The sequence below is a fragment of the Chiloscyllium plagiosum genome, chromosome 10 (assembly GCF_004010195.1).
Source record: "Chiloscyllium plagiosum isolate BGI_BamShark_2017 chromosome 10, ASM401019v2, whole genome shotgun sequence".
Taxonomy (NCBI): Eukaryota; Metazoa; Chordata; class Chondrichthyes; order Orectolobiformes; family Hemiscylliidae; genus Chiloscyllium; species Chiloscyllium plagiosum.
This window is the reverse complement of record NC_057719.1, coordinates 68,196,307-68,218,344: the sequence shown is the minus strand read 5'-3', so window position 1 is coordinate 68,218,344 and position 22,038 is coordinate 68,196,307. Positions and strand designations below refer to the sequence as shown.

At 40.3% G+C, this 22,038-nt stretch overlaps 1 protein-coding gene and 1 long non-coding RNA gene across 4 annotated transcripts in view; one reads left to right on the top strand and one right to left on the bottom strand.

Annotated features, from left to right (window-relative positions):
• The window catches only part of LOC122553981, a 43,277-nt gene extending 42,693 nt beyond the window's left edge, over positions 1 to 584 (bottom strand). For both annotated transcript variants that reach the window (XR_006312892.1, XR_006312893.1), the window contains exon 1: positions 360 to 584. This is a non-coding gene — a long non-coding RNA (uncharacterized LOC122553981). The remainder of the gene's footprint in view (positions 1 to 359) is intronic.
• Positions 585 to 4,258: 3,674 nt separating this feature from the next.
• Positions 4,259 to 22,038, top strand: part of cdin1 (CDAN1 interacting nuclease 1) — a 161,598-nt gene continuing 143,818 nt past the window's right edge. For both annotated transcript variants that reach the window (XM_043698013.1, XM_043698014.1), the window contains exon 1: positions 4,259 to 4,504. In XM_043698013.1, coding sequence (XP_043553948.1) covers positions 4,404 to 4,504 — 101 coding nt within the window. In that variant the 5' untranslated portion in view covers positions 4,259 to 4,403. The remainder of the gene's footprint in view (positions 4,505 to 22,038) is intronic.

Sequence of the window (22,038 nt, the reverse complement as noted above, 5' to 3'; positions counted from 1 at the left end):
ACATCTCTGCAGGAGTTGCTCAGGGTAGTGTCCTTAGTCCAACTATCTTCAGCTGCTTCATCAATGACCTTCCCTCTATCATAAGGTCAGAAGTGGGGATGTTCGCTAATGATTGCACAATCTCAGCACCATTTGTGATTCCTCAGATATTGAAGCAATCCATATTCAAATGCAACAAGTCTGGACAATATCCAAGCTTAGGCTGATAAATGGCAAATAACATCTGTGCCATAAAAATGCCAGGCAATGACTATCTCCAATAAGAATGTCCCTTGACATTCAATGGGGCTACCATCACTGAATTGCCCACTCTCAAAGTCCTTTTGGTTATTATTGAACAGAAACTCAATTGGACTTACCATATAAATGCAGTGGTGACAAGAGCAGGTCAGATGCTCAGAATCTTGTGGCGAATAACTCACCCAAAGGACACCTTCCAGGACGAAGCAGCCCACTTAATTGGCACCATATCCACAAGTATTCACTCCCTCCATCACCAATACTCAGCACAGTGTTTACTACCTACATGATTCACAGCAAAAGTTTGCCAAGGCTCCTTAGACAGCAACCTCCAAACCCATGACCACTTCCATTTAGAAGGACAAGGACAGCAGATAAATGGGAGTGCTGCATCTGCACATTGCCCTCAAAGCCACTCACCATCCTGACTTGGACATATATCACTGTTCTTTCATTGTTCCTGCATCAAAATCCTGTAACTCTCTCACTAACTGCATTGTGGGTCAACCCATTGCACATGGACTGTAGTGATTCAGGAAGGCAGCTCACTACCATCTTCTATAGGGCAACTGGCATGGGCAACAAGAATGCTGGCCAGCCAGTGATGGCCAAATCCAGTGAATGAATATTTTTTAAAAACTGCTTTGGACAGCCTGCTTTTGAATCTCCTCCATAAATCTGCTTTCAGGAACTCATTCCCCTTCCTATCCAAGTCATTGGTGAAAACATAACCTACTATGTTTGGCTGTACGCTCTGGCTCGAAAGATGTCCTGATGCTGTCCTTGACTCTGGTATCAAGGAGGCAACATACTATCCTGGAGTCACATTTATGGTTTGCAGATATGCCAGTCTAACTAAATAATCCCCGATCAGTCCTAATCTTTCATTCTTCTACCTCCCCTCAAGTACTGCTGCATCACCTGTGGTGCCAATACTGACTTATTATGTGCAGGTGCTGGTGTTGGACTGGGTGGACAATGTTAAAATCACACTACAGCAGGTTATAGAGCAATAGGTTTATTTGGAAGCACAAGCTTTCAGAGTGCTGCTCCTTCATCAGCTACCTGATGAAGGAGCAGCACTCCAAAAACTAGCGCTTCCAAATAAACCTGTTGGACTATGATCTGGTGTTGCGTGATCTGGAATACTGACTTAGTTCAGTGTACTCTCCTGAGGGGCCATCGCCCTCATCAGTCTCTAAAGTGGAAAACAGATTTGTGAGCGAAATCATTTCAGGAGACTCTTGCACTACTTGCCTGGTTCTTGATACCTTGATTTAAAAGTCATAGCTGATAAAAAAAACAATCTGGAAATACAAATGATTATTAAAAGCATGAAATTTTGAAAAGCTGTATTATTTGTTCAAGAGGAGAAAAGCCTTGGTTCCATTGTCTGAATTAAAAATTCCTCCTCTTTTATAATCTGAACTAATTGATTTGGTTCTGAGTCAAGTTAAATTTATTTCAGTAGATGGGCTTTGCAATCAAAACATGAGAAGGCATTCTTTAACTTTAAAGAAGTTTAGAACAATGTTGTAATCATTTGGACTGCAGGCTTTGCATTTTCAAAAAAAAAAGTTGAGTTTAACTGATTCAGATTTATTATTTATCTTTTGTGGTTTAAAGTGCTTGTAAATTAGTTGTGCAATTCCCCACAACTGTAAATGCTTCTTTCTTTGATAAGTTGAATTTTTATTTAGAAAAAGGGTGGATATAATTATGTTGGAAATTTAAGAATTGAAGTTGATGTGAGTTGCTCTTCTATGCAGCCAAAGGTGAAAGCGAGTTTATTTCTGTTAAAAGAATAGATGGAACTTTTAATTTTTGATATATACAGTCTGGGCAGCTTGTGGGTTTCTGAGTATCAAGGAAGAAAGTTACAATTTGAAGAGAAATAAATGAAACATATTGTTGACCAACAACACTGTTGGTTGAATTTTAAAAAAAAATGGAAACGTGAAAGAATAAGCAACATGCATACAGTAATTTCTTTTAAATGGGTGTTCTGACATAGTACTGGTTTGTGAATTGAAGTTTTTCTGAAATAGACATGGAATGTTGTTGAGTGGGAGGATTTGCAGTGAATACATAATAAAAAATAATCATTTTTATTATCATTGTTGATTACCTGGAGTGATGGAATGAAATTGAGCTTTTAATAGGTGTGACATTTTTGCAGATTATACCACTCGGAAACACAGGAATTTATGAACCTGAGGAAAGAAGGGTCAACAAAAATGACAAGATATTGGCAGCTCTTATTCTTTGGAATACTATAGAACTTAATAATATTTAAAAAGTTTCAATAATTCTCCTAAGAATTAAATGTTCATTTATAGTATAGGGTAAGAGTTAGTGGAGGAGAAAGTGAGGGCTGCAGATGCTGGAGATCAGAGCTGAAAATGTGTTGCTGGAAAAGCACAGCAGGTCAGGCAGCATCCAAGGAACAGGAGAATCGACGTTTCGGGCATAAGCCCTTCTTCAGTTAGTGGAGCTGTAAAGAAATCCAGCTTCTGTTTTAAACCTGTTTAGATCCAAAGAGTTGTGATAAAGACAAAAGCAATTATGATTGTCAAAGGAATAAATGAATGGGCCATGTTAATGCTTGAAAACGGATGGAATATTTGATTCCTGGAGAAATAAAAATGCTGTTATAGCAGAAGTGAGGTTCCTTCAATGTATTTGGATGAGAAAAGATAGCAATTAGTGGAATGTGTAACCTTCATTATGAGTGAGAGAAGGATAGGAAATAGATTTGAGGGAAAACACGTTATAAAAAATTCAGATTCAGTATTATTTGCATGATCTGGTATCTACAGAAATTTAATGAAGGTCAGTAAAGTGAGAATTAGATCAGAAGTTTGATTATTTTCTCTTGTATCCTTGAAGTAATTTCTTAAGAGAACTGAACTGCAGTTGATGTACTGATCATCATCCAATGTATTGATGGGAGGTAAACAAAAATGTTGATCCTCACACACATCTTTCAATATGATTATGTGAAGTCCAGAAAGATTGACAAGATATTGGAATTCTGATGCAAATTTGCAGTTGTGGCCAGACTAGTGCATCACAACATATAAAGGGACAAACAGGTGAAAATGCATGACACTGAAAAACAGATTTCCAACATGTTTAGCTACATGAGAATGGCATGATTGGTCAGTAGAAGGAGACATGTTTAAATTATCAATGCATTAACACATGCTTCCGAAAGAAGTGAGTTTTATAATAACTGAATTTAAACTTAATTCAAGTGTATAGAGAATGGAATAAAGTTAAAGGAATTTGTGTTGCAAGATAAGGAATATACAAAAGATGGGTACAGGGAGGAACGAGAGGACAAGTAGAATTTGGTGTTTTACATCAGGCCAAAGAAGGATTATAAACAATTATTGAATGTGAGTGCCCTAAGGTTCTATTCAGGGCTTTATGATTTGTAAACTTCATTTGGGTGAATATGGTGAATTAATAAGGTGTAACTAGATGAGAAATTGAATGCTACGGTATTTTTAAACCTCAAGGTGGGGATTATAGGATTGCATTATTGTTCAATAATTAATTATTATGAGTTGATTACACAGCTGAAGAATTAAATTATATTCTGTTTAATTGTGATTAGTTGTTAAACAGTTTCTGCAGGGAAGAAACCAGAGGTCAGTTCAAAAATAAGATTATGGTTTCATTGCTGTTTTATGGTTCAGATTAATGAAAATGCTTTTTCTCTCTCTGACTCTCTTTCTTTCCCACTCTCAATGTCCCTCTCACTCTCTTTCTATCCCTCCCACTCTCCTTGTATCCCACTCTTGCTGTCACTTCCACTCTCATTCTCCTCACCCATTCTTCCCCTATCCCATTTTCTCTCCATCTGTCTCACACTCTCTAACCTTCTCTTTCTCACTAGGTCCCCGTCTCCCTGCCACTTCCTGGTTATTGACCAATCCGGTCTTTCCTCTCTCCCCGGTCCTTTGTCCGCGGGGGGGGGGGGGGGAAAGAGTGGCTCTTCAGCCAATCAGTGTTGGTGTTGCTGTTGCCGGGGCCGGAGATTCGTTTTCGGCGGCGGGAAAGGCGGCGGTTGCTGGGGGGGAAGGAGTGGACTGTCAGTGTCCGGATCGCTTCTGTGGCCTGGTGCTGCTCGCCGAAGAGTGTGGGCGCATCCCGGGATGATCCTGAGCCGGGCGCAGTACGGTCAGATCAGCCGCTACCTGGAGAGGCTGCGGCCCAACAGACAGGGCCTGAAGCTGCTGATGGAGCAGTTCCCCAGGTAGGGGGAGACACACAGACAGATAGCTCCATACACACTGCAGCTGTCTCACTGTCAGAGCAGCGGGCCAGAGCAAACTCTCAAACCAACTCATAAAGGCACAGAATGCTGATAACATTCGTTGGAATCAGGTTTTTATTCTTTAATGGCATACATGGTCATCTCTGGCTGATCCACCATTTGTTGCTCAAACCTAGTTGTCTTTCAGAAGATGATGGTGAGCTGCCTTCTTGAACCCCTGCACTCCACCTACTGTGGGTTGACCCAAAATGCCCTCAGGGAGGGAAATTCCATGGTTTTCACCCAGTGACAATGAAGGAATGGTGGTATGTTTCCAAGCCAGGATTGTAAGCGACTTGGAGGGGAACTTACAAATGGTGGTATTCCCATGTACCTTGCTGCCCTTGTATCTTTAGATGGAAGTGATCGTGAATTTGGAAGACTAAGGAATCTTCATTGGTGAATTTCTGCATTGCATCTTATGGATGGTTACACGTGGTTAATGAGTGTCAGTGGTGGAGGGAGTGAATATTTGTGGATATGGTGTCAGCCAGCAGGCTACTTTGTTCTAGGTGGTGTCAAGCTTGTGTTGCTGGGATTGTGCTCATCCAGGCAAGTGGGCAGTATTCTGTCACATTCCTGATGTGTGTCTTGCAGTTGGTGGATAGGCTTTGAAGTGTCAGGAGGTGAGATATTCGCTGCAGAATTATATAAAGGTTTTTTTTGTGTGAGGTAGCGTGGCCTTTGCTGTAACAATCTTTGAGGAGAAAGTGAGGTCTGCAGATGCTGGAGATTAGAGATGGAAATGTGTTGCTGGAAAAGCGCAGCAGGTCAGGCAGCATCTAGGGAACAGGAGAATCGACGTTTCGGGCATTAAGAAGGGCTAATGCCCGAAACGTCGATTCTCCTGTTCCCTAGATGCTGCCTGACCTGCTGCGCTTTTCCAGAAACGCATTCCCATCTTTGCTGTAACAACCATATCCCAAGATTCCATAAACAGCAATGGGTCAGAGTCAAAAACAAAGTATTGCTGATTTTGAAAGTTTGAAATAAAAACAGAAAATGCTAGGAATATTAATTGATCAACCAGCATCTGAGAGAAATAGTCAGTGTTTCAGGTTGGTGATCTTTCATTGGTGATCTCCAACCTTAACTGTTGATCATGTTTTTCTCTTGACCAGTGCCCCCAGTCTATTGAATGTTTCCAGTCATAGTCATAACAAGACAGTCAATTCTACCTGTGTATCTAAGATGTCCCCTTGAAGAGTAATTCCATTTATTCTATATCTCAGCTGTGGCCCTTTAGTCCTGAAAATTTAGTATAATCAGATAATCTATTTTGGTGATGTTTGTTTGAGAAGACCTGCACTATACTTTTTCAAAGTGGTACCAGGAGATCTTTTAGATCATTTATCAGAGCAGATCTCTGGTTACCTCTCCATGCACAAAGCTGATGTGTTATGCCTGCTCAGCAAAAGAGAAATGCAGACAGTGAAAAGCCAAGACAATTAATAGGTGTTGGAGAAAAGAGTAGCACAACTACAAGTTCACCGGAGAAGTAAAAGTTGGGTTTAGAGTAATGGTGGAAGGATTGAGCAATAGATAGTGAGGGGGAAAAAAATTATAAACGCAGAATCATTATCTGTGGAAAGAATGGCAAACAAATGAGCCAGCTGACCAACTTTGATGGAAGACTGGTGCAGGAAAACTGATTAGATATGTGACAAAGTGAGGAGGCATTAAGAGAAGGACTTGGAAAAGTGGAGAGTGACTGTGATGGCTCGACATGTTGATCCTGACCAAGAGGAGAGGTAGACAAACCGAACAGAAAATAAAATGGGATTCCAGGTAAATGTAGTTGGTGTGAAAGATGGAGTGTTAATAGGGCATGTGCATTTGGAGACACCAATCTTGTCTGTTTTTTGCTCCTCAAGAGAAATGACATTTGATACTCATCCTTATGGAGCAGAACTTGTTGACCTTGTTGGGGAGGAATTTGTGGCTGATGATCTCCTCTGAGCCCTCCACCCAGACATGTATGGTCAAGTGGGAAATTCTCTTCCTCTTGCCTTGGGAAGAGGACCTCTGGCTTGAGTAACTTGGGAGAGGACATGTACTGAGTCAAACTGAACCATGAGGCCAACTGGGATCTCCCTTTTGCAATGCTGAAATCTGTTTTGCGGTGCAGTTTTCTTGCAGAAACTAGAGGATGGGGGCATTGGCACCTGTAGGAAAGAGCCATTTTGGGGGATTGATGATGCCTTTTTTTAATGTTGAGTGTGGGGCAGTGTGGCAGTATTTGATGGCTCCTGTTTGGAGTAGGGAGCTGACAGTTGCTGGCAGCTGAATATTGGGTTAGTCATTGGACATTGGGTTTGTTGCAGGATGCTGGAGTGGATTTTGAGGTAGTTGCAGGTTGTAGAGTATTGGTGTGATCAGTCAGTATCGGGGTAATCGCTGGTCCTTGGATATGGAGTTGGCTGCTGATATGGGGTGGGGCTGACTGCTGGCTATAGGGGTAGGCTGTAACTGCAGATCCAATTACTGAGCCTTGCACACTAGCAGTCTTTTCAACATCATGCTAACATTTCTTTCTGCATTCAGTGGCCATGTGGCTGCTGCCTAAGTGTCATCTGTGACCACTGTCTTCCATGTTCCTATTCCCACCAATTTCTGAAAAAAATCACAGTAGTTGTGGTGATCTCACATTCGTGAGTTTACAGAGATTAACTAGAATGGTACCAGGGATGCAGGATTTGAGTTAAGTGACAGGTTTTCCCACTACTTGATGAATTAGGTTCCCACCGAGAAGTAAGTCACTTTCCCTAATTAAAATCTGTACTAGCTAACATCACTCCAACAGAACCATTTATCCAGTGGTATCCCTTGCCATGAAGACATCAGTGATCCATATACTTCATTAAATATTTCAATCAGAGTGCTCAGAATACACCGTTAGTCAATCAAAATGATTCTAACTCCTACCAGTCAATAAACATTGAAGTTTAGAAGCATGGGAGCATCTTATTGAAACATATCAGCTTCAGAGAGAGGATCAACAGGGTAAACTGATAGAATGCTTCCCCTCTTGGGATAATCTAGAACTAAGGTGCACTGCTTAAAAATAAGGAGTTTCCTATTTAAAATGGTGTTGAGGAGGAGTTACCCTCAGAAGTACATATGACATGAAAATATATGTGAAAGGGGTATCAGATCAGTTAAGAAGCAGTGTACAGGACAGTGAGAGCTTCTAGCCAAATTTAGATTACACTAAAGATCATTACTAAGCTCCTTCCTTTTTCTGATTATTTATCATTGTCCTTTCAACTGAGGAAGTGAGATAAAGTGTGTAGGCCAATTTTGTTTGCGATGAAGTTCCGTTGTGTGGTGGGCATGATGAGAAAATATCCAAGTATTTGGAGAAAACCACTGGAAAACAGGAGTGTAAAAATCAGTAAATGCAAGACCAATTTCAGGAATGATAGATGATTTGAGAGAAAAGGATCAGAGTGCAGGTGTAAAGATATGGATGAAGATTTGGAGGAAATGTGTAGTTTCAGAAAGCTGGGGTCAGTCTTGGTAGAAAATGGAAGTGACAAAATGGAAACAAAGGAATGGAATAGTTCTGAGTGGAGTAACTGGAGCAAGTACAATGGAGTAATGTCTAATATTGAAGTTGTAAAGAAGAATCCACACGACAGTTGTAAGATCAGCCTAACTATATGGTGCAGAAATATTGGCAAAGTCAAGGAGAGAGAAACATGACTGAGTATTAATGGAATATAGATTCTGAGATAAATGTTTTGAGTATGGGAACCGAGGCATCAGACTGTCGGTGACAATTATGCAAGCATTGAAGAAAGTCAGCAAGAAGAAATTTGAAATAATATGTTACCTGTTGCAGAGAGGAATTGTGACGATGAGTAATGGAGAGAGGATTGCCAGGAAAAATGAGAAGAGAAAAACCTAAGATCAGATGGAAAGATGTGGTGGCCAGAGACAAACACTGGATTGGAAGAGGGATGTGTGACTGACAGGAGGAGATAGGAAATCAGTATTGTGATGACCTCAAGTAAAATAGAAACACTGAAAATAGGTGTGGGAATAAGCCATTCATTATAATCATGGCTAATCATCCAACTCAAAAACCTTTTCCTGCTTTTCTCCTTTGATCCCTTTAGTCCCAACTGCTGTGTTCAACTTCTTCTTGAAATAGCACAATGCTTTCTGCTTTATATGGTAGTAAATTCCACAAATTCTCCATTTTCAGAATGACAAGTGATGAAGGGTCAAGCCTGAAACATTGACTGTCTTGCTCCTTAGATGCTGCTTGATCCACTGTGCTTTTTCCAACATTACACTTTATCTACTCTTGACTTCTCCAGCATCTGCAGACCTCACTATTTCCTAGTCTTCCCTCACCTCAGTCCTAAATAGTCTTCCCCGTTTCTTTAGATGGTGTCCCCTGGTTTCAGAACCCCTGCCTCCACCCGTCATCGGGAACAGCCTGCCTACATCTACCCTGTCTAAACCTTTTGTATTTTATTAGATTTCTGAGGTACCCCCTCATTTTTGTGAACTCCTGCAAATATAATTCTAATTGATTCAATCTCTCATGTGTCAGTCCTGCTGTTTGGTAAACCTTCAGAGGACTTTGTAGCAAGAACATCCTTTCTCAGATAAGGAGACCAAAACGTAGCACAGTGTAGTCTCACCAAGATCCTTTATAGTTGCAGCAGGAAATCCTGCAACTGATCTCTAATTCTTTCGCTATGAAGGCCAACATACCACTTCCTTCATGACTGCCTGCTGCACCTGCATGCTTACCCCTCAGTGACTGTTGTATGAAGACACCCAAGTCTCATTGCGCATTCCCCTCTCTCAATTTATAGCCATTCACATGATAATCTGCCTTCCTGTTTTTGCTCCCAAACCTCACATTTATTCATGGTATGTTGCATTTGCTTTGCATCTGTCCAGGTGAAAGTGGAGATTAGAATTAAGATTAGAATAGTGCTGGAAAAGCACAGCAGGTCAAGCAGCATCTGAGGAGCAGGCAAATCAACGTTTCGGGCCAAAGTCCTTCATCAGGAAGTTTGTATCCGTCCACTCAAACAGCTTGACCAAATCGCACTGAAGCATGCCTACATCTTCCTGACAGCTTACTCTTCCCACTCACCTTTGTGTCACCTGAAAATTTTGCAATATTACATTAAATTCCCTCAAACAGATCATTAATATATGTCATGAATAGCTGGGGTCCTAGCACTGATACCTGCAGTACACTACCAGTCACTGTCTGCCATTCATAAAAAGACCCATTTATTCCCACTCTTTTCTTCCTGTCAGCTGTCCAGTTTTAGCTATTGAATATATTACCTCCAATCCTACTTGCTTAAACTTTACATGCTAATTTCTTATATGGGACTTCGTCAAAGGCTTTCTGAAAGTTCAAAATATCACATTCACTGGCTCTATCTCATCAACTCTATGAATCGCATCTCAAAGAATTCCAGTAGGTTTATCAATCATGGTTTATGCCTGACTATGTCTGATTCAGCCATTCTTTTTTAAGTGCTGAGCTATTAAAATTGTTTATTCTGAGCTCTAGCATTTTTCTCTGCCACCACTGTCAGGTTGACTAGTCTATAATTCCCTGGTTTTCTCTCACTGCTTTTTTTTTAAATAAAGGGATTACATAGCTACCCTCCAATCTGTAACCAGAGTCCGTATGGTTTTAAAAGATGATCATCAATGCATTCACTATTTCAAACGCCACTTCCTTAAGTACTCTAGAATGTAGTTTATCAGACCCTGCAGATTTATCAGCCTTCAATCCCATCAATTTCCCCAACGTAATTTTCCTGCTAATACTGGTTTCCTTCAGTTACTTACTGTCACTTAACCCTGTATTCCTCAATATTTCTGGTGTGTTATTTGTGTCCTTTTTTGTGAACCCAGAGCCAAAGTATGTATTTAGTTGGTCAGCCATTTCTTTGTTCCTCATTATAATTTCCCATTTCTGACTGTAAGGAATCTACATTTGTCTGCAGATTTCTTTTCTCTTCATATACCTGCAGAAACTTTCACAATCATTTTTTTATATTCCCACAAGCGACACTCATATTCTATTTCCCCTTTTTTCATCAAACCCTTTTCCTCATTTTGAATTCTAAAATGTTGCCATTCCTTAGGTCTGTTGTTCATTCTAGCCAATTCATAGATTTCTTCCATGTATCTAATGCTATTTCTAATTTCCCTTGTCAGCCGTGATTGGGCCACTTTTCCTGTTTTACTTCAGTGCCAGACAGGAATGAAGTTTATGCAAGTGCCCTTTGAATGTTTGCCATTGCCTTTTCACCATCATCCCTTTCAATAACATTCCCCAATCTCGCACAGCCAACTTGTGCCTCATACCATCATATTTTGTTAGTGAGATGCCGAATCACCTATGTCACTCTCTAACCTTGATGAGGATTCTATCATATTATGGGCACTCATTTCCAAGGTGCCTCGCATAATTACATTGTCCTTTATTCCTGTCTCATTAGGCAATAGCCAGTTGAGAATGACCTGACCTCTTGTTGGTTCCTCAACATATTGGTCCATAAAACCATCCCTTATACACTCTACAAGTTCCTCCTATATGGTTTTGTTAGTAATTTGATTTACCCAATTGATATGCAGATTTACATAATTGCACTCATCAGTTTCCCGTATAATGCCATTCCCAACATCACCCCTACAGATTGAGACTTTATATCTAACACCTAGTGATGTTTTTTGCCCCTATGTGTTTCTCAGCTCTACCCATACAGATTCTGCATTGTTGGAATGAATGTTTTTGCTCACCATTGCATTAATTTCCTCTTTAACCAGCAGGGCAACTCCACTGCCTTTTCCTTTTTGTCTATCCTTCCGGAACACTGGCTGCTGAGTTCTCATACATGGGGCATCCTGCAAAATAATCACATGTGTATCATATCTGTTTTCTATTTGCATGATCAATTCATCTATTTATTCTGAATCCTCCATGTATTAAGGCACCGAGCCACAGAGTTTATCTTTTTACTTGTCTCATTCCCATGGTTTTTCATTGTGGCCCTGTTTGATCTTGACCTTTGATTTCTCTAACATTTATCTTATTCCCCTTTCTACTTTTTATTAGATTTCCTACAGTGTGGAAACAGGCCCTTCGGCCCAACCAGTCCACACTGACCCTCTGAAGAGTAACCCACCCAGACCCATTTCTCTCTGACTAATGCACCTATCACTATGGGCAATTTAGCATGGCCAATTCACCTGGCCCCCACATGTTTGGACTGTGGGAGGAAACCGGAGCACCCGGAGGAAACCCACGCAGACACGAGGAGAATGTGCAAACTCCACCCAGACAGTCACCCGAGGCTGTAATTGAACCTGAGACCTTGGTGCTGTGAGGCAGCAGTGCCAACTACTGAGCCACCGTGCCCTTTATTCCCCTTCATCTGACTGCTTGCATAAGTTCCCAACCTCCTGCTATTTTAGTTTAAAGCCTTTTCAATTACTCTGGAAAGTACTCATGCAAGGACATAGTTCCAGTCCTGCTCATGTATAACCTGTCCAGTTTGTACTGATTCCATGTTTTGCAGAACTGTTCCTCAAGCCCCAGTAATCTAAAACTCTCTCCCTTGCACCATCTTTTAAGCCACATATTCATTGATATATCCTGCTATTTCCACTCTGACACGTATGTGGCACTAGTAGTATTCCTGAGATCACTACCTTTGCAGTCCTACTTTTCACTTTACTGCCTGACTCACTATAGTCTGCTTTTAGGACCTCATACCTTTTTTTAAACCTACGTCGTCTGCCCCAACTTGTATCATGATCACTGGCTGTTCACTTTCCCCATCCAAAATGTCCTGTAGCCACAGGATATCCTTGTCCCTAGCACCAGGGAGTCAACATATCCTCGAGTCTTGTTTGTAGAACACAGAAATGTCTGACTATTATCCTTACAATGAATCCCCTGTAACAATTTTATTCCCACACTTTTTACTCCTCCCCTGATCAGAGCCAACCACGGTGCAATGAATTTAGCTGTTGCTGTTTTCCCCTGAAGGGCCATTCCTCTCAACAGTATCAAAAGTGATATAATTTTGCCATTCAGCACAGCTGATCTGCTGTCAAATGCCAAAATTCAGAATTTGACAGGTAACTATTAGTTTGGTTTTGATTGTTTATGATATAAATAGATCCTCTGGAATAAATGTCTCAAAGATTTCTGTGGAAACATTAACTAATCTATTTGATCTGTGGTTCATTACAGTGGCTACTTTCTCTGAGTTTCGTTTATTACAGCAGTAAAATGAAGCCAGTCCCCACAATTAATTTCTATTCTTCTGTCTCTGATCTGCAAACACCCTCTTCCTTTGTGTGCGTGTGTGTGGCATCTCTGCCAATATTTCTTTGTAAATTGCTTCTGAGTAAAGTCCTCCCACTTCTAATTGATCCCTAATTCTCTTTTTTCCACTCAAGTTGCTACATAAAATTGTTTAGACAGATATGGTGAGCTCAATGCATATTCCCTATAAGGGTCTCCTGAAAAGATCATTTCCAATCAACTGTGATCACCGAATGATGGACAATTTTGCAGTCTCCGAACAGCTTTGGGAACAGCAGTTAGTAATTTTATTGGACTGTGGAGATTTGGGCATCACATTCCCTCTTGATACTTAAAAAGAAAATTTTTTTTTAGTATATTGTTAGAAGCAGCTAGTATTAATGCTGCATTCGTTATTTTTGGAACTTTCTAAGTAATTGAACAGCAACTTTAAAAATGTTTTGCAACTTTGTGGTTTGAGTTGTTTGTTATTGAGTTTTAAACCAAGGTGGAGATTTTTCTGCAGTTTATACATAAAATGAAAATTTAAAGCTACTTATTTGTTTAAATTTCGGATTCCTACTTCCAGCAGGATTTTTGGATTTAAAGAAAAACAGCTGACTGAAGAGAAATTAATTTTAAAAAATTTTCTTTGTCTGTTTAGACCACCAATTATTCATAAAGCACCTTTAGCAGAATGAAAAGTTCCAAGGTGCTTCACAGGAACATTAGCCAGATAACAGGTAACTGAGGGTACAGGAAGGTTGAACTTAAAGAAACTCAAGTCATAGAGTTGAACAGCATGGAAACAGACTTCAGTCCAACCTGTCCACAACAACCAGATATCCTAAATTATTCTAGTTCCCTTTGTCAGCATTTGCCCCATATCCTTCTAAATTCTACCTGTCCATGTACCCAACCAAATGCCTTTTAAATGTTGTAATTGTATTAGCCTCCACCACATCCTCTGGCTGCTCATTCCATTCATGCACAATCCTCTGAGTGAAAAAGTTGCCCCTAGGTTCCTTTTAAATCTTCCCCTCTCACCTTAAACCTATGCTCTATAGTTTTGGACTCCATGTCTCTCATGATTTTACGAACCTCTGTAAGGTCACCCCTTAGCATTCGATGCTGCAAAGAAATTTGTAAAGAAACAACACTCAACATGCAAGCACTCAAAACAGTCCAGGACAGAGTACCCCACTTGATTGGTATCTCATCCACCACCTCAAATCTTCTCTCCCTCAACCAGTGATGCACCGTGACAATAGTGTTTGCAGTCTACAGTATGCACTTAAGCAATTCACGAAGACTCCTGTAACAGCACATGGATACAAAGGGAATTTATCCTTGGCAAATCCTATTGAGTTTTATTTGAGGTAACTAGCAAAGGAGATGAAAGAAACCAATGGCTGCTGTGAGTTTGGATTTTCGAAAAAAAACTAGTGAGGTACCACAAGAGCTTATTACGCACAATTAGCCCTCAAGCAGTTGGTGAAATGGTGTAAATTGATGATTGGTTCATGAACGGATTATAGGTATAGCTGCATCATTTTTGGGATAGCAGGCTGTAGTTAGTGGAATGCGACAAAGTTATGTATGTGGGCTTAGATTTTTCACAATCCATAGGTGGAAGGGACTGTGTGTCATCTATCCGAGTTTGCTGATGGACCAAAATTAGACTGAGAGAAAGATACAGTCTTCTTAGGGATGTGAACAGGTTAATTGAGTGGGGAAGAACATGGCAGATCATATTTAGAGAACTGTGAAGTTTTCATGCTGATGGAAGTAATAGACTTTTTAGAATAGTAAGAGACTAGGAAATGTTGGGATTCAGCAGGTCCTGGATGCCTTGGGAATGAATCACAAAATTCACATGTAGTTAGAACAAATAATCAGGAGAACAAATACTATATTGACCGTTTATTACAAAGGGATAAGTGTATAAGAGTCAAAAAGTCTTACTGTAATCACATAGTGTCTTGGCAAGGCCACACCTAGTATATAAAGTTTATGTCTCTTGCCTAAGGAATGACATAGTCGCCTCTGAGGAAGTACAACAGAGAATTGACTGATTTCTATAACTAAGGGATAATCTAATGAGAAATGGAGCAGGTTAGGCCAATATTCTTGAGTATTTAGAAGAAAAAGAGGTGATCACATTGAAACACAAAAATCAAAATGGGCTGAGCAGGGTCATCACCAGGAGCATATTTCCCCTAGATTGGGATATCTAGAACAATTTGTCCCAATCTCAAAGTAAGGGTCTTACCTGTTAAGAGTGAGAAAGGAACAATTTCTACACTCTGAAGGCTGTAAGTCTTCAGAAATTCTACTCCAGAGAACTGTGTATCTTTTTAGGCAATTATGGATCCATGATGGAGATTGATACTGAGAGAAAGTGCACGAAGATAGAGTTGTGAAACAAGATCAGCCATGATCTCAATGAATGGCAGAACAGGCGAAAAGGGAAACCTAATTCTTATGCTCTTAAATCTATGTCATGCTTGAAGAAGAATTAAGATTTCACTCTCTGTAGACATTTAAAGAAACTCTAAAGGCAAAACAGTGAGACTTTGGAATGCGTTTTGTCATGACCATGGGTCAGAACCCCCAAGGACTGTGGATATTTTGAACTTGGAATTCCAATACATGATTTTTAAACAAGGGCTGATGCAGCAATTTACAGATGCAAGTCAAGTGGCTTTCTGGAGAGAGAAATTCATGGGATGACACAAATGCAAAGAAAGCTTCAAATAACAGCCCTTCAAAGATAGTTGGGTGTTGAGGCAAATCGAAGCAGATTGTATTTTTATAACTCCAAATGTTTTAAGGAATTGCACAAAAGCAAGCCTCATTTTGCAGATTATATCCCAATTTGCAGAAACATTTTGTGTTTTTTCTTCTCTTTGAAAAATGCACAAGAACAGAAGTTAAAAAAGCGATTTCCGCTCTTCTGGAATGTGTTAGCAGGACTGAACATTCTCGTGCATCGGCTGAAGTTTAAATGTTAGCATAATGTGAAGGTCACACTTAAAGAATGATCTCCTCAGGTTACCCTGTGTTACAGGTAAAAGGACTCTCTACATCTGCCTGAAGAACATGCAACAGGGCTGTCACCTGAATGCTGGAATTTAATCACAGTCGAAAGGGAACAGATCTGTAGAATCTCAACTAATCCACCTAACTAAGGATTGTGAAACTGAAAGTTCAACAGCCAATATTGCACTTCTGGTAACCTCCACCACGATGCAGCAACATCCAACTATCCATTTATCTATTTTATTTAAATTCTATCCTTTTGGACTTGCTCTTATTTCTAATCTAATTCATTTGGTGTTTATAATTAATAAATTGACTTCTTTTATTCAAGAAAGCCCGGTTAAATCGGCTCATTTTAAAAGATAAGCTCATTTGGGGTTTGGAAAAAGATATCCAAGAAGGAATGAATTTTTATTTTTAAATTTACTTCCTTGCAACCAACCAAAGAAGAGGGTGAAGAGGATGATGGGGAGACTGGTCATTCCTTTCACCTGGAACCGTAATGATTTGAGATTGTGCATTTGGAACTCTTGCAGCTTGGGAAACCTTGCCTGGAGTCTGGTTTCAACAATTTTCATAAATCTTTGAAGGCTGGGAAGCTGGTTGAGAATGTGTATTAAATATTCAAATTTATAAATTGGCACATAGCACAACCTTCTCATCTTTGTATTCTAAGCCTTTAAAAATGAGTTAATGGGCATCCAGTGTCAGTATATTCCTGTTAGGATGAAAGGAAAGGCTGGTAGGTTAGGAATGCTGGATGACAAGCGAAATTGAGATTTTATTCAAGGAAAAGAAGGAAGCATATGTCAGTATAGACTGAGATTGAGTGTATCTTTAGAGTATAAAGTCAGTAGGAGTATACTTAAACGGGAAATCAGGAGGGCAAAATTGGGGACATAAGATAGCTTTGGCAAATGGAGTTAAGGAGAATCCAAAGGGATTTCATAAATATATTAAGGACAAAAGGGTAACGAGAGAGAATAGGGCCTCTTTAAAGATCAGCAAGGCAGGCTATGTGTGGAGCCGCAGGAGATGGAAGCAACGCTAAAGGAATATTTTGCATTCGTGTTTACTGTGATGAAGGACATGGAAGATACAGAATGTGGGGAAATAGATGGTGACATCTTGAAAAATGTCCATATTGCAGAGGAGGGTGGCTTGAAATGCATATAAGTAGATAAATTCCCAGGACCTGATCAGGTGTGCCCTAGAACTCTGTGGGAAGCTAGGGAAGTGATTGCTGGGCCTCTTGCTGAGATATTTGTATCATCGATAGTCACAGGTGAGGTGCTGGAAGATTGGAGATTGGCTAACATGGTGCCCCTATTTAAGAAAGATGGTAAGGAAAGGCCAGGGAACTATAGACCGGTGAGTCTGACATCAGTGGAGGGCAAGTTACTGGAGGAAATCCTGAGGGACAGGACTTACATGTGTTTGGAAAGGCAAGGACTGATTAGAGATAGTCAGCATGGCTTTGTGTGAGGGAAATCATGTCTTACAAATTTGATTCAGTTTTTTGAAGGCGTAACAAGAGGATTGATGAGGTCAGAGCGGTAGAAATGATCTACATAGACTTCACTAAGGCATTCGACAAGGTTCCTCATGGAGCACGATTTAGCAAGGTTAGATCTCATGAACTACAGGGAGAACTACCCATTTGGATACGGAACTGGCTTGAAGATAGAAGACAAAGGGTGATGGTGGAGGGTTGCTTTTCAGACAGGAGGCCTGTGATCAGTGGTGTGTCACAAGGATTGGTACTGGGTGCACTGATTTTTGTCATTTATAAAAGTGATTTGATGTGAACATAGGATGTATAGTTAGTTGTTCTGGTTCTGTTCGCCGAGCTGGAAGTTTTTGTTGCAAACGTTTCGTCCCCTGGCTAGGCGACATCATCAGTGCTTGGGAGCTTCCTGCGAAGCGCTTCTTTGATGTTTCCTCCGGTGTTTATAGTGGTCTGTCCCTGCCGCTTCCGGTTGTCAGTTTCAGCTGTCCGCTGTAGTGGTTGGTATATTGGGTCCAGGTCGATGTGTTTGTTGATGGAGTTTGTGGATGAATGACATGCCTCTAGGAATTCCTTGGCTGTTCTGTCTGGCTTGCCCTATGATAGTGGTGTTGTCCCAGACGAATTCATGTTGCTTGTTGTCTGCGTGTGCAGCTACTAAGGATAGCTGGTCGTGTCGTTTTGTGGCTAGTTGATGTTCATGTATGCGGATTGTTAGCTGTCTTCCTGTTTGTCCTATATAGTGTTTTGTGCAGTCCTTGCATGGTATTTTGTACACTACATTAGTTTTGCTCACCAGAACGAAGGATCCGATACCCAACATGAGCAAGACGAATGTAGTGTACAAAATACCATGCAAGGACTGCACAAAACACGAGATAGGACAAACAGGAAGGCAGCTAACAATCCGCATACATGAACATCAACTAGCCACGAAACGACACGACCAGCTATCCTTAGTAGCCACACACACAGACAACAAACAACATGAATTCGACTGGGACAACACTACTATCATAGGGCAAGCCAGACAGAGAACAGCCAGGGAATTCCTAGAAGCATGGCACTCATCCACAAACTCCATCAACAAACACATAGACCTGGACCCAATATACCAACCACTACAGCGGACAGCTGAAACTGACAACCGGAAGCGGCAGGGACAGACCACTATAAACACCGGAGGAAACATCAAAGAAGCGCTTCGCAGGAGGCTCCCAAGCACTGATGATGTCGCCTAGCCAGGGGACGAAACGTTTGCAACAAAAACTTCCAGCTCGGCGAACAGAACCAGAACAACGAGCACCCGAGCTACAAATCTTCGCACAAACTTTGAATGTATAGTTAGTAAATTTGCAGATGACACCAAAATTGGAGGTCTAGTAGACAGCTAAGATTACTTCAGAGTACAACAGGATCTTGGTCAGATGGGCCAATGGGCTGAGGAGTGGCAGATAGAGTTTAATTCAGATAAATGTGAGGTGCAGCATTTTGGAAAAGTAAATCAGAGCAGGACTTATACACTTAATATGTGTGATGTGTTGCTGAACAAAGAGACCTTGGAGTGCAGGTTCATAGCTCCTTGAAAGTGGAGTCGCAGGTAGATAGGATAGTGAAGTAGATAGATCGTGAAGCAGGTAGATAGGATAGGATAGTATAGGATAGGATAGTTTGGTATGCTTTCCTTTATTGGTCAGAGTGTTGAGTACAGGAGATCGGAGGTCATGTTGTAGCTGTACAGGACATTGGTTAGGTCACCTTTGGAATATTTTGTGCAGTTCTGGTCTCCTTCCTATCAGAAGGATGTTGTAAAACTTGAAAGGGTTCAGAAAAGATTTACAACGATGTTACCAGGGTTGGATGATTTGAGCTACAGGGAGAGCTGAACAGGCTGGGGCTGTATTCCCTGGAGAGTCGGAGGCTGAGGGGTGACCTTATAGAGGTTTATGAAATCATGAAGGGCATGGATAAAATAAATAGACGAGGTCTTTTTCCTGGGGCAGGGGAGTCCAGATCTAGAGTGCATAGGTTTAGGATGAGAGAGGAAAGATATAAAAGGGATGTAAGAGGTAACGTTTTCACACAAAGAGTGGAGTGTGTATGGAATGAGCTGCCAGAGGAAGTGGTGGAGGCTGGTACAATTACAGCATTTAAAAGGCATCTGGATGGGTATGTGAATAGGAAGGGTTTAGAGGAATATGGACCAAATACTGGCAAATGGGACTCGATTAGGTTCGGATATCTGGTCGGCATGGACAGGTATCTGGTTAGATTTGAATTCTACAGTTTTGAGCACACACTTTTGGAAGGCTGCCAAAAAGGATGGTTGCAGGATGAAACCAGGAGTGAAGAAGATTAGTTATCGGAGAGATTGGACATGCTGAAATTGTTCTCCTTTGAATAAACAGGATTAAGGGTCGCTCTAACAGAGTTTTACAAAGCTAAGGGGCTTTGATTAAGCAAGTAGGAAGAAATGGTTCCCACGTGCAAGTGGATTGGGAAGCAAAAAATAGTAGATTTTAAATAATTCGCAAACTAAAAAGGGACAAAATGAGAAATGTCTCCTTTCAGATTTTGAACATATAACCTGAAAGGCAAATAGTTGTATACCATTGAAGCTTTTCAAATGCAATTGGATGTATTACTTGAACAAGATGTATTTGCAGGGGTATAGGGAAGAGATTGGGCAGTGGGGCTAAATTGTACATCACTTTCAAAGATCTTGAATGCACACAGTGGGCTCAATGACCTTGTTCTGTGCTGAGTTTCCAGGAGTGTATGACGAACCAGGAGTGTATGCCAGGTTTGACTAACATTCCCACCCCAATTTCCTTCTTTCTCAGAAACATTTAAAGCTTCCTCTTAAGCACATACTTCATGCATTCTTTTAACAACACCCATTGCTAATCTATTGCAGAATGTGATGTTTCTCTGTTGAATGCCCATTTATTTTCTGGGTAGACTTTCCAGTTCCATCATAATACTTATTTTGAATATCTTGAGATCAATTTGCATATTTTTAAAACTCATGACTGTGCCAATCTGTAATAACCAAGGCATCTAATTTTGGGAAAATGAAACTTGATACAGTGCTGCAATTAAGAATTAATCAAAGCTTTTTTTTAATCAAAGTGAAGTGTTAAAACTATGTACTTTATCTTCTGTGTAGTTACGTTACACTCCTTGCGAACTTTTCATCTCTGGTCACCAAGTACCTCTCCTGTTATTTTTAGTTAAAAATCATACAACACCAGGTTATAACCGGTGTGATTTTTTTAAACTTTGTCCACCGAACTCCAACACCGGCACCTCCACATTCAGTATGATCGGCCATTGACCCATGCTGAAGTAGACTTGTTTCAAGATACCAGAACCCCAGTTCTAGTTTTCTTTTAATTTTTAATTTTGAAAAACCAAAATTTACAATTCTATTTTTGTTTTATGGTTGTTTGGCTTGGACCTCGTTTCTGTTGCCTTTTTGGTTTGAAACTGTTTTTTTGCTATTTTTCCTGGTTTAGTTATTCTGTCCTTTGTGCTGAATTCTACTTTACAAATCACTCAATACAATATATTCTCAGCAATTCCATTGTTCCAGTGTTGTCCTGAAATTCTGTACACTTTTTTTTAGTTGAATTTCACTTTTGGAAAATTTGACATTTGAAAGCTTACTTATTTATTCTTTCATGAGGTCTGTGCATTACTGAAAAAGATATGTTTCCCATTGATGCTTGCCCTTTAGAAAGTGGCGGAGAACTGCTATTTTGAACTGCAGTTCAGGAGTTTGACAGAGTGACAGTGGGGAAAGGTGAAATTCCAAAGTAGGATGGTTTATGGCTTGAAATGAAACTTGCAAGTAATAATGTTCACTTGCATCTACTGCTGTCCTCTTGGGTAGTAGAGTTAAAAAGGCGCTACTGTGGGAGCATTGGTGAGTTCCTGCAGTGAACCTTGTATATGATGCACACTGCTATCTCTGTGCATTTATGTTGGAAGGAGTGAATCCAATGTTTTGGCCTGGATTGTGTAAAATGTTTTGTGTGTTATTAGAACTGTACTCCTTCCATCACATGGCCTATTCTTCATTAAAAATTACTTGGCACTACAGTTCCCAGCGTCTGATCTGTTCTAATAGCCAAGCTATTTATGTGGCTGGTCCAGTCCCATTTTTGGTCTGTGGTAATGTCATTGAATGTCTCAGCGATGGTTGCATTATCTCTCATTGAAGATTGCTATTGGTTGGAAATACTTAGAAATATTGAGTAGGTTCAATGAAGTGCAAAAGCAATGATATAAATGGAGGATTTTATTTTACTAAAACATGATGGGAAATGGAAACAAGCAATGTTGAATATACTGCAGTCAGAACTCCCAAGGGAGAGGAACAGAATAAAGTTTGGTGAAGAAAGCACTGAAGAGTTGACGTCCTACAATTCCAGACACTGATCAATGTCTTGTCCTTTCCAACTATTTCCATGTCCATTTCTGATTCATTATACTAAACTGAAAATAGTGAGATTTTTTAAGAAGTCTTGGAAACAAACGATCTATGGCATTTTAGAACAACTGATGTAGCAAATGCTAATTTATAATGTTGGCAGCATTCTTTCACATATATATTTC